We start from the raw sequence: 12972 nt of genomic DNA on the forward strand, positions 1-12972 counted from the left end.
GAACCATGGCCACTGAGCCTGTGCGTCCGGAGCCTGTGCTCCGCAACGGGAGAGGCCACAACAGTGAGAGGCCCGCGTACCGCAAAAAAAAAAAAAAAAAAAAAAAAAAAAAAAGTCGCAAGCTAAACACTCCACCCTCAAATTCTTAGTTCTAGATGGTCCTGGTACCTGGAAGTGGCCACCCCATGTCCACACCATATTGGCTCAAGACAAAAGAAGAAGTGATAGAAACTCCAGGCTGCATCCAACTCAGCACATCCTGAAGCTGTGGGTGGGGAGACAGGCATGAAGACCACAGGCCTTGATACAACTCCACCCCCTACCCCCCACCCCAGCATTCTGCCCTTATGTGTTTTGCCCTAGCAAAACCTGCTGTGCCTGCAGTGTAGGCAGTGCTTTTTCCAGCTGACACAGGTATTCAAAAAACAGCTTTTCCATGGCAGCCAGAAAAAGTTCCCCATACTCTTGTTCAAGTTCCTGCAGGAGGAAAAGAAGCAGGTCAGAAAAGGACTAGAGAGAACAGCTACACCATAGCTTCCAAAGCAGCCAGGCCCACCTGTAGCTTCGAAGCCAAATCAACAGGGGCTTCTGCCAGCTGCTTCACCTGCTGGCAAAAGGTTTCCTGAGCCTCTGAGATCTTCCTCAGATCCTGCTTTGTCTGTTGAGGGTAAGGAAGGCAAACAAGTTAGGGGCATCAGAATCCAGTGACCGGGAGGAGGAGCAACTTTGTTGCACCGAGTGTTAACTGGGGGTAGGGCTTGCTCCAGGGACGACTCACGGCTTTGGGGTCCCGCACTGCAGGTCCAGACTCTGGGAAGTGGCGATGCAGGGCATTCAGAACCTGGGCCCAAGGCCGGCCCTGCAGGATCACCTCCACCACCAGCTGTGAAGGGTACTGAGCTCAGAATCCCCACGTCCGGGCAAGCTGCCCTTTTCCAACCGGTTCCACCCCCAAGCAGTCGGCCCAGGACAGGTCCTCGCATCCCGTCCCTTTCCCCTCTACCGGGTCCTACTGACTCCAATACCTTGGCCTTTAGGCCCATACACAGGCGTTCATGGTGCCGGTAGCGAACCAAGCCGGGGGCAGCAGCGCGCAGGGATCGCAGAAACTCCAATACTCGCGGAAAATGCTCCACGCAGCGTCCGCGCACGACTTGCCAGCAGGCAGCGGCTGCGAAGCGAAGAGCGGCGGGACCGGCCCCCGGGGGCGTGGCCATGACCGGCGGGCCCCACCCCAGAAGCCGTCCCTTTGGGTTCCTACCTCTGGCAAAGCTTCCCGACTCCTCCTAGGGGCGGGGTGTCCGGTGGCCCTCACAGGCTCGGCTATTTCGGTCTGCGCCGTATAGTTCGCGATCCGAGACTGCGCCCTCCCATGGGCCACCGGAATCCCGGGGTTTTTCTCCAACTCGGGCTGGACCCTGAATGGAGAAGCTGGCCAGCTCCACTGGCAACAGGTCGTTCTGCCTTAAACGCCGCCGCTGTCTCGCACCCAAAGGCTACTTCGTTTCCGGCTCCGCGACCAGTTTCCCTACCCGGGAGAAGGGTGGTGGTGGAGAACCAATGGGCCGCCAGACAGGGGAGACGTGACGTCGCGTCATAAGGCCGCGCCCCGGCAGATCCGGCGCCGCTGCCGGTCCCCGCCCCCGCTGCCCTGCACTTCCGACGGCTGCTGGGCGGCGGGGACCGGGGATATGGGACCCGCCAACGGCCCTTTCATTTCTTCGCGGAGCCTGCAGAGAAGGCCCGTCGTTCTTTGAGGTCTTGGCTTTCTAGTCTGTAAACCGAGGCTTATGCCACTTTCCCTCTCCATCGTCTTCACCCTCTCAAATACGATTCCTTAAATCCCAGCGCCCAAACCAGCGCCTGCAAAGCCTTCCCTGGGCGGCGCGCCGCTTGCAGTTAAGAGTTCAACTCTTTTTTTTACAGAATGGGAGAGGGCGCCCACCTTTAAAAAATAAAATTCAGCGGTTGGATTTGCTCCTCGCCATGTCTTCTCACAAGACTTTCAGGATCAAGCGATTCCTGGCCAAGAAACAAAAGCAGAATCGTCCCATTCTCCAACAGATTCGAATGAAAACTGGTAATAAAATCAGGTGCAACGCTAAGAGAAGACATTGGAGAAGAACCAAGCTGGGTCTATAACGAGCCTCACATATGAAGTGGCACACATTATCAGAACATCACTAGTGTCTGGAACAGCTGCCTGTGTTTGATGCTCTCTTTTCTTGATCTTTCCTCACCACTGCTCACTGTGTATCTCAGTAATAAAGATGTGAACCTTTTGTTGGAAAAAATTAAAAAATAAAATAAAATTCAAAGTTTGAAAAGATGCATCAGATTGTTAATCTGGTTTTTTCTAGATGGTGAGACTGCAGGAAATTTTTGTACTTTTCTGTGTTTGATATGTTTTTTTTTAAATCGTGTAGTTCTAAAATAAATAAAATAGATTTCCTTTTTCGAATTTCTGTTGTGCGCTTACTCCAGTCAGCCCCCTAATATAGTTGACCGTTTTACTTGTCTTTCTCCTGTCACCGTTCCTAGTGTCTCTCCTTATTTCCATTGCCAGGGACAGAACCTTGGCACACAGTGTATATTTTTTGTTGACTGAATTAATTACCTGCTCTGACTACCTTACAGGGATTTAGTGAAACTACCCTTTCCTTGGGACATCTCCTTTCTTAGATATAATGGCTGCTATATCCCTCCCTGTCTCCACTCAAGATCAGTCTTCTGAGGTGAGCCACACATTCGACTGCCCTTGGGACATCTAGCTGGAAGTTCCAAAGTACCCAAATTGGACATCTACGAAAATCTATCTATCTATTCTATCTTCCTTTTTACTTTTACCTTAATTTATTCTTTCCTTAAAGTTTTGCCTTTATGTAGATCTGAGTTTCTGACCTATGTCACTTTCCTTCTTTCTGAAGAATTTCTTTTAGCATATCTTGCAAGTTAGGTCTCCTGGCTACAATCTCCCTCAATTTTGTTTGAGAAACTATTACTCCTTCACTTTTGAGAGATAATTTTGCTGGATACAAAAGCCTAGGTTGGTGGGCTTTTTTACCTTCAACACTTTAAACATTTCACTGCACTCTCATCTTGCATGGTTTCTGAAGAGAAGTCCGATGTAATTCTTTTTTAAAATATTTATTAATATATTTATTTGGTTGCTCCAGGTCTTAGTTGCGGCAGGCGGGCTCCTTAGTTGTGGCATGCGAACTCCTAGTTGCAGCATGCATGTGGGATCTAGTTCCCTGACCAGGGATCAAACCTGGGGCCCCTGCGCTGGGAGCGTGGAGCCTTATCCACTGCACCACTAGGGAAGTTCCCCTGCTGCCCCGAAGTAATTCTTACCCTTGCTCCTCTATAGGTAATATGTCCCCCCCTTCTACCCCTCAAGTTTTGTTCAAGATTTTCTCTTGGTCTTTGATTCTCTGTTCATCCTTCTTTTAAGGACAGGAGCGAGAACTTCTAAGCTCCTTACATGCCAGACTGAAAACTCGAAGTTATCTTCCATTTTAAATTCTGTTCTTTCTCCTGGCCTCTGTATTTCTGTGCATGGCACCTTTCTTTACCCATGAGTCAGAAAACAAGACCATCACCCTTAACTCTGTCCTCTCTCTTCTCCAAATCTAATCCCTCACCAAGTCTAATCAATTCTACTTCCTACAGAACTTTTAAACCTACCCCCCTTTTTTTTTCATTCTCACTGACTGTATCTTATTTCAGGTTCCCTGTCTCTCACGTTGAGAAGACTCTGGTCTCCCCACCTCCAGCCCAACTCCTAATTTCTTTTCCATGTTGCTTTCATCATAAACCTGGTGAAATGCAAAACTGATCATATCATCCCTAACTGAAAGCTCGCTCTTACTTTCAAAAGAAAGTCCAAATTCCAAAATATGGCAAAAGGATTTTTAATGATCTGGCTAAGTTTACCTCTTCATCAACATTCCTTGCCACTTTGCACTTATCATGCCTCCTCTTCAAACTGATTGCATTTTCCAAATATACTGTGTTGTCTCATATTTTGTGCCTTGCACATACTGGATGATTCCTCTGTCCTTCTTGCCTCTTGGACTTGACTTTTTTTCATCTCTTGTGGCTCATCTGATAACTACCTCCATGAAACCCCTCATATTTCTCTTCCCAGGCTCCTCAGCAACATCCGGTACATCTTTTTTTTTTTTTCCACAGTGCGTGGCGTGTGGGATCTTCATTTCCTGACCAGGGATTGAACCCGTGCCCCCTGCAGTGGAAGTGCAGATTCTTGACCACTGGACTGCCAGGGAAGTCCCCTGTACATCTTTTTATCACCACCATTGTCAGGCAGAATATGTTTTGCAATGTTGTTGTAAGGATTAAATGAATTAGTAAATATAAAGCACTTAGAACAGTACCTGGTTCCTAGTAAATACTACATATGCATTTACTGTATTTTGAATGTTTTCGTGTCTGTCACCCCCACTGTTGGGAGCCCCTTGAGGGAAGGACTTGCTTCTTTCTCATACATGTTATGTCACTAGTGCCTCATGCAGCTTCTGGTTCATGTGTTCATGGCTAACATGAACAGCTCCTTTGTTAGTCCTCTGTGTCCTGCCCCAGGAGCCCCTTGTCTTGCAAACCTTCTCAAACTCAAAGGATCAAGACTAGAGGTTGGCACTTAGAACATTGGGAACTCGTGGCTACTCCTGGCCCAAGAAGGGTGGAGGCAAGGAGAGCATGGAAAAAGTACAGAAAGAAGAAAAATGGAAGGTCATTGTCCTCAATAATTAGCGTGCATAGGAGTCAAACCCCTTAGTGAGATTATTAAAATACAGACTTCTTGGCCTCTGCTCCAGGGATTCTGATTCATGAGGTTTATTCTGGGGCCCAGACATCTGAATTCTTTTTTTTTTTTTTTTTTTTTTTTTTTTTGCGGTACGCGGGCCCCTCACTGCCGTTGCCTCTCCCGTTGCGGAGCACAGGCTCCAGACGCGCAGGCCCAGCGACCATGGCTCACAGGCCCAGCCGTTCCGCGGCATGTGGGATCCTCCAGGACCGGGGCACGAACCCGTGTCCCCTGCATCGGCAGGCGGACTCTCAACCACTGCGCCACCAGAGAAGCCCCAGAAATCTGAATTCTTAATAAAAAACTCAGATGATTTTAATGCAAGTGGTCTGGAGATTATGCTTGAAGAATCCTGGGGTAAGAGAACAGTTTCATTCAAACCAAAGCCCAGATCCTCCAAAGGTCACCCAAAGGAAAATTTCCAGGTAGAAGAGAGCTATACAAAGGGTGTCTCTGAGACTCACCTTCCCTCACAGTTTCCTTTCTCTGGTGAGGGACACTAGTCCCTGTATCAGTGGATGGGACCACGTATCTGTCCTGTTCCATGAGCCAGAAACCTGGTGTTTAGCTTTATTGCTCCTTTCCACCCTCCACCCAGCCACGTCCCATCCTTCCCCAAGCCCTGTGAATTTTCCCTCCTAGATATTTCTCCAAGTTTTCCACCTCTGTCTCCAGCACCACTTCTCTGGCCCAAATCACCATCTCTAGCATAAAATATTACAGCTGTCTTCCAATCTGTGTCTCTGCATCCACTCCAGCCCCGCTCCAATCCATTACTTGACACCACAGGCAGAATAATCTGTTCAAAACACACAATGTGATCATGTCACCTCCAATTCCTTAAACTTTCCAAAGGCTTAAAGTGGCCTATGGGGCCCCACAAGGCTCTGTCCTGCATCTCTCAGCTTCACCTTCTCCACTCTGCCCCTTGCTCTCCTTGCTTTAGCCACACCATCCTCCCCCTCCTCCTCTACCCTCCTCCTCCCCCTCCTCCTCCTCCTTCTCCTTCTTCTCCCCCTCCCTCTCCTTCTTCTCCCTCTCCCTCTCTTTTTTCTTGTTTTGTTTTGGCTGCACTGCATGGCATGCCAGATCTTAGTTCCTCAACTAGGGATCGAACCTGTGTCTCCTGCAGTGGAAGCACAGAGCCCTAACCACTGGATCGCCAGGGAATTCCCCACACTGTCCTTCTTTTAGTCTTGTTTACTCTTCTAGATGCCCTTCCACCACAGGATCTTTGCACAGGCTATCCTTTTGCCTGGAGTGATTTCCCTTCCATCTCTACCTACCTATCCTCCAGGGTCACCTATCTAGGTAAAGCTTTCCTAACCACCACTGCCAGGCCAGGTCACACACCTTCACCATAAACTTCAGAGCTCTGTACGTACTCTCCTTTGTCTTGTGCAGTTATTCAATTAATCTCTTTCTTTCTCAGACTGTAAGCTCTGTAAGGCAGGAACTAGGTTTGCCCTGTGTTCTAGCACTTAGCCCATTGCTTGGCACATGTCATTGAATGTTTGTTAAATGGGTGGAGGAATGGGTTCATTATCTGCTACTATGGCTGGACCCTGCCAGTCAGAGTCTCCTGTAAAATTCTGTTCCAGCTGTAGACAAAAAAATCCCTCTCCAGGGTGGACCTTATAACAGCTGAATCTAGGCATTATTTTAAAAATTAACTTTATTTAAAATGAATTACAATCACTGTAGCCTGATCCATAAATCTGAGAAACATTTATAAGTCACATCTTATCAAATTTTTCTTTTAAATTTGTAATTAACTCCACCTGGTTTATTGTCAGGAAGATAAAATCTTCCTTTTGATGTTTTTACCTTTCCCAGAATTTCCTAAGAATTGTGACCAAAAGGGCAGACCTTCCAGCTCCCATGCCTGTTTGGGGAGAGCTCTGCTGCCTACAGGGTCTGCCATGCTTCTTCCACCCACTCAATGTCATCTTAGAAAACCAACGACAGGGATTCATACTTGAGCTCTCAGGATTCTACATCCAGGTCCAGACTTTTCTCCCTGGCCTAAGGGGCTGCAGGAGCTTCCAGCATTAGCCCCAGACTTTGCCAAGTCAAACCCACCTACATGGGATTCATGCACCCTGGTATCCAGCCTAGTTCTCCAAGGCTGGGATGGTTCCCTTCCCTGCTATTGGGCTTCAGTTGAAGCTACCATAGTCCACACTAATGTTCCCAACTTTAAATCTTGGTGCAGAAGGAACTGATAATACTGGGTCTTTACACTCAGGAAAACCTGGGCTACTGATGCAAAGAATCCACCTCCTCCCTAGAGATCAACTTTGTATACCAGGTGTCCCAGGAGAACCAAAACTGGTGACCAAGACTCAGAGATAATGACTGCTTATCACTGTCCAGAAGGCATCAACTAAGGTGGCAACTCTAGTGGATTTCTTAAAACCAAGACTAAGAACACTTCTCTTTGTTAAAAAAAAAAAAAAAGCACCCTGTTATATAAAGGATGATGTAAAGGAAATAATCATATAAATAAATGAAAATGGCATTAAATAGGTTTCCCTCGTACAGTTTTCTGAGGTACAGTCCAAGTAAGAGCTCTGCCCTGCTGGTCACTACTCAGCTCCCTGAGTGCCCATTTATCTCTCTCTTTCCCAGAGCTGGTCTAGTTATCCATCGTGCATTCTTCCCACAAATTGCTCCAAAACACAATCCTCCACTGCACCCCTAAGCCCCCAGACTCCCCATCACCCTCCAATTTAGTTCATTTTCCATTCAACATTTAATGAGCATCTACTGTAAGTCACAAAGAGTAAGCGTAAGAGAGATAAGGTCCTTGCCCTTACATTCTAGGGGAGAGGAAACAGAGGTCTAAGAAAAAATTAAGCTGGAGCAACAGGGATTCTGATGCTCACCCCCAGAGAATTAAAGGAGATGATCTCCATAAAGCACCCAGTTTGAGCTTAACTCATAGTAGGAGCTCAACATACATTTGTTTCTTTCCCTCTAGCTGTTTGGAGAATAGCATTCCCTTCCCAGTTTGTTGTTGTTGTTTTTGTTTTCTTTTTCTTTTTGAGGCTTTCAAGCATTTTTGAGCTCTAATATATACAGGGGACCAAGGTAAAATGAACAAATGTGCGGCAAGTTACAAAGTTGTTAGAAATCTTAAGCTCTCACATTTTCCTGGGAGCTCAATGAAAAGAGATACTGTTGCATTACTGCTCAACCTTTCTGGAAACGAATTTAATAAAATGTATCAACCACCTGAAATGTGCTCAATCCCCTTTACACAATAATGTTCACGCTGGGGGGTTATTTTAAGAAAATAATTTAAAATAAGCCCAAAGATTTATGTGCTTGTACAAGGATATATATCACAGCTCTATTTAGAACAGCAAAACTCTGGGGGGTCGGGGAGGGATGGACTGGGAGTTTGGGGTTAGCAGATGCGAACTAGTATATATAGAATGGATAAACAACAAGGTCCTACTGTATAGCACAGGGAACTATATTCCATATCCTGTGATAAACAATAATGGAAAAGAATATAAAAGAATATTAAAAAGAATGTATATATATGTATAATGAATCACTTTGCTGTACAAAAGAAATTAACACAACATTGCAAATCAACTATACTTCAATTAAAAAAAGAGAGAGAGAGAAAAGAACAGTAAAATTCTGGGAAGACTTAAATTTCTAGGAATGAGAGATTAATCAAAGAAATCATGTCGGGCTTCCCTGGTGGCGCAGTGGTTGCGCGTCCGCCTGCCGATGCAGGGGAACCGGGCTCGCGCCCCGGTCTGGGAAGATCCCACATGCCGCGGAGCGGCTGGGCCCGTGAGCCATGGCCGCTGAGCCTGCGCGTCCGGAGCCTGCGCTCCGCAACGGGAGAGGCCACAACAGGGGGAGGCCCGCATACCGCAAAAAAAAAAAAAAAAAAAAGAAATCATGTCATTTGTTCATTTTTATTAAAAAAACATAGTACCAGGACTTCCCTGCTTGTGCAGTGGTTAAGAATCCACGTGCCAATGCAGGGGACATGGGTTTGATCCCTGGTCTGGGAATGTCCCACATGCTGCGGAGCAACTAAGCCCGCGAGCCACAACTACTGAGCCCCCGCACCACAACTACCACTCTAGGGCCTGGGTGCCACAACTACTGAGCCCACATGCCTAGACCCCGTGCTCTGCAACAAGAGAAGCCACCGCAATGAGAAGCCCGCACACCGCCATGAAGACCCAATGCAGACAAAAATAAATTTAAAAAATTAAAACAAAACAAAACAAAACAAAAATGTAGTACAACTGCTGGGGCTTGCTCCATAAATTCAAGGAACAGTTTTAAGTTATATGTTGCAAATTGTTGCTTTTAACTTTGTAAGTAGCAAACATTTCTTGCACAGCTCTGTGCTGGACCCTGTTCTAGATTCTGGGTCACTGGTGTGAACAAGACAGATAAGCTCTTAAGGAGCTTACATTTTAGAGAAAAGAGACAGAATTTAATAAATAAACAAACACGCTGATGTTAAACAATAAGTGCTAGGTAGGATATGAAATAAAATAGGGTGATATACTTAAGAGACTGGAGGCGGCAAACTAATCGGATTGATGGACAGGGAAGAGCTCTATGGGGAGGTGACATCTGAGCTGAGACCTGAATGAGGGGGGCAGCCATGCCACCTGGAGGAAGGGTGCTCCTCCAGAAGGAAGGGCAGATGCCAAGTCTTAGGTAGAAGGTTGGAGTTTGAGAAGCAGAAGGGGGCTGAGGCAGCAGGGCCAGGGGCATGTGGTGGAGTTGAGGTCGGAGAGGGCTGCAGGGCCAGATAGATGAGGGTAGGACTTTGCATTGATCCAAGGGTGATGGGAAAGCACTGGAAGTGTAGCCATAACGTAAGCTGCTCCATTTTGAGCAGCAGAGATTTAAAAATTTACATGCATCTTCCCTTCCTACTGACCCTGGTGAGTCTTAGAGCTATTTGGAGAATGACTAGCTGACTAGGGGACAATTAATCTTGCTTGCTTAAGAATTCCAGGGACTGGGCTTAAAGATATGGGAGCAGACCGACCCTAGAGTAGAAGATCAAGATGTTGCTGACCAGAGCACCACACAACCAGTTTATTATTTATTATCATTATTGGAGCTGACTGTGCTCTTCTGCACATAGCCCCCCCTCCTGTACACCCCTGAAACTCCCCTTTAAAACCTTTGTCCCCTAACCAGCAATTTGGAGATTGGTTTTGGGACATTGGTCCACCGTCTTCGCAGGTTGCTGGCCTCCTGAATAAAGCAGCCATACCCTTCGCAACAACACTTGTCTCTTGTATATTGGCTTTCCAAGCAGCAAACAGCTGAACTTGGGTTCAGTACCAGCCTCATCCGGTTTTAAGCAGGAGAGTACCAGGATTTAATTTAGAGCTTAGAAAGCTCACTGGCTGTGTAGAAACTGGATTATTCAGGAACAAGAGTGGAAACACACCGGGAGGCTATGGCAGTTCCACAGGGAGAGAGCACAGTGACAGTGCCAGTGGAGAGAATGACAGGTTCAGATATATTTTGGACATAGAATTCATAAGAAATACTGGTGGAGTGAATCTTGGAGGAGAGAAGAGGGAGGAATCAAGGGTGACTTGTAGGTTTTTGGCTGGAACAACTGGGTGATTATAGTAACAATGAGATGGGAAAAACTAGGGGAAGAAGAGTTTTGGGGTGGAATTAAGAGCTCTGTGGGGTCACTTTCAGTCTCAGATAAAATACAGGCTTTGGAGCCAGACTGCCCAGGTTCTAATCCTATTCTAGAGTGCTAAATGATTTTGATGGGTTCCCTAGCCCCTTGGCTCAGATTCTTCATCTGTAGAGGGGAAATTATAATACAGTGACCTTATGAGGTTGCTGTGAAGATGACAGGCGTTATTATATATAAATAGATTAGTGCCAAATTCTTCTTCAGTCAGCAAGTATTTAGTGAGCATTTCTATGCACTAAATTCTGAGCATACAGCAGAGACCAAATCAGACAAAAATCACTGCTCTTTGTGGAGTTTATATTCCACTTGGGGGAGGGGGGGACACAAAGAATAAATGCATTGTTAAAATATTGAATATGTTGGATGTGGATAAGTGTTATGCAGAAAAATAAAGCAGGGAAAAGTGGTCATGAGGAGAGGAGTGGGTTGCAATTTAAAATAGGGTGGCCAGAAAAGGCCCCATTAAGACAGTGATATTCGAGGATAGCCTTCAAAGGAGGGGAGAGTGCCTGCCACATGGATATCAGAAGAGGAGTGTGCCAGGCAGGGGAAACTGTTAGTCCAAAGGCCAGGAGGTCAAGGCTTTGAGAAACACCAAGAAAGCGAAGCAGCCACAGCTGTTATTCTGCGAGAAGTGAGTAGCCACTGGGGAGTGTGAGCAGATTGGTGACATGATCTGACTGACATTTAAAAGCATCCCTCTGGCTGCCAAGTTGAGAATAGACAGGGCAGGGCAAAGGCTAGCGAGAGGACTGGGGCTTCAATCCAAGTGAGGGAGGATGGTGGCTTGGACTAGGATGGAGCAGTCCTGGTAGAGAGAATTAGAGAAGAAATGATACAAAAAATTTAATGTATAGAACACCACATGGTAACATGTACTATGGAGAAAAGGAAAGAACAAAGGGAGATAGGAAACATGGAAGGTGCTGCAATTTTAAAATGGGATGGAAGAGAAGACCTTAAGATGGTGGCACTTAAGCAAGTCTTGAAGGAGAAGAGGGAGTGAGCCATGGGGCCATGTGGGGAAGAAGTCCTCAGGCAGAGCGCAGCCCTGCAGAGCCCCTGGAGCAGGAGTGTGCCTGGCACTGTCCAGGTAGGAAGGGGCCAGCGAGCTGGATGGACTGAGCCGGGGGAGGGGAAGGGGAGGGGAGGGCGGAATCACAGAGCACTGTAAGGACTTTGACCTTGGGGGAAGCCAGTGGAAGGTTTTGAGCAGAGGACTGACACGGTCTGATTCACCTGCTCATTCCAGCTGCTGTGTGAAGAACAGGGTATCAAAGGGCAAGAGTGGAAATGGGGAAATGATTAGGAAGGGGGTGCAACAGTCCAGATGAGAGATGAAGGCATCTCGGGCAGGATGGTAGTTGCAGAGGAGATAAGGAGTGGTCAGAGTCTAGACACCTATGAATGGGAAGTAGAACCAGCAAGCTTTGCTGACAGATTGAATGTGGGATGTGAGAGAAAGAAAGGAGTCAAGGGTGACTCCAAGAGTTTGGGCCCAAGAAACTGGAAAGATGGAGGTGCCATTTACTGATGTAGGGGAAGATGTAGGAGGATATATGCTGGAGCGAGGTCAGGAGTTTGACCTCGGATGTGTTATACCTGGGGTGTCTTTGAGACATCCTCATTGGACATCCACATTGTAGAGATATTGAGAAGGCAGTAAATATACACATTTGAGGTTCAAGGAAAAGATACAATTTTGGGAGCCAGCAGTCCTTAAAACCTCGAGTCTGGCAGAGCTCACCTTGACAGAGTATAGCTGGATGAGAGAGAGCCTGGGGCGGAGGCCTGAGTCATCCCAACACTGGAGTCTGAGCCGAGGCGAAGGCACCAACTGAGGAAACTGAGAAGGACAGCCAGAGATCCAGGAGGCCCAGGAGGGTGGCCTGGAAGCCTAGCCTACCATCCAGTCTCTAAACACGATGCTTTCAAAGACTATGTAAAGCTGTAGGAAAATGCTCACCATAGGTCATTTGGCGGGGGGGTGGGGCAGGGAAGCAGCATATGAAACACAACGTTAACAGTTACTTTCTGTACATGGCGGGGCTTGAGGATTATTGTTATTTTCTGCTTTATAATTTTCTGTATCTTCTTAATGCTCAACCCTGAACATGTATTACTTTTGTGAAAATTCTTAGACAAGGATATTTGAAGATCAATATTAGAAAGTGGCTTCTGCTGCTCAGAGAGAACTCCAGCCTATTTCTACCTCAAACGTGCCTACAGAAGGGACTTTAGGTTCTTCTTTCCCACAGTGGGTGCTGTGGAGGGGGCAGTGCCACTGAGCCCAGGGAGCTTCCGAGGGCTTTGGTCAGCAGGTGAAGACTGGGCAGGTTGGGGCTTCCCTGGTGGCGCAGTGGTTTGAGAGTCCGCCTGCCGATGCAGGGGATGCGGGTTCGTGCCCCTGTCCGGGAGGATCCCT

At 47.0% G+C, this 12972-nt stretch overlaps 2 protein-coding genes across 9 annotated transcripts in view; one reads left to right on the plus strand and one right to left on the minus strand.

Moving 5' to 3' along the window:
• TINF2 (TERF1 interacting nuclear factor 2) overlaps positions 1-1916 on the minus strand; it is a 3702-nt gene extending 1786 nt beyond the window's left edge. Inside the window, exons 1-5 of one of the 3 annotated variants that reach the window (XR_008616486.1) lie at positions 1026-1915; positions 779-883; positions 557-658; positions 370-477; positions 169-265 (exon numbers count right to left, since the gene is read on the minus strand). Coding sequence is in view for 2 of the 3 variants with exons in the window: in XM_055082114.1 (XP_054938089.1) it covers positions 169-265; positions 370-477; positions 557-658; positions 779-883; positions 1026-1217 (604 nt within the window). In the remaining variant the exon portion in view is untranslated. Of the gene's footprint in view, positions 1-168; positions 266-369; positions 478-556; positions 659-778; positions 884-1025 lie in introns of all 3 variants that reach the window. The other 2 variants (XM_055082114.1, XM_007130047.4) reach the window with 2 other exon arrangements.
• The window catches only part of GMPR2 (guanosine monophosphate reductase 2), a 14691-nt gene extending 8912 nt beyond the window's left edge, over positions 1-5779 (plus strand). For 5 of the 6 annotated variants that reach the window (XM_028483288.2, XM_007130043.4, XM_055082112.1 and 2 more), the window contains one exon: positions 1927-5779. In XM_028483288.2, the coding sequence (XP_028339089.1) occupies positions 1927-2142 (216 nt within the window). In that variant the 3' untranslated portion in view covers positions 2143-5779. Of the gene's footprint in view, positions 1-1679; positions 1759-1926 lie in introns of those variants that run through there. The other variant, XM_028483295.2, reaches the window with a different exon arrangement.
• The last annotated feature ends 7193 nt before the right edge of the window (positions 5780-12972 follow it).

This window comes from Physeter macrocephalus, unplaced genomic scaffold, assembly GCF_002837175.3.
Source record: "Physeter macrocephalus isolate SW-GA unplaced genomic scaffold, ASM283717v5 random_16, whole genome shotgun sequence".
NCBI classification, from domain to species: Eukaryota; Metazoa; Chordata; class Mammalia; order Artiodactyla; family Physeteridae; genus Physeter; species Physeter macrocephalus.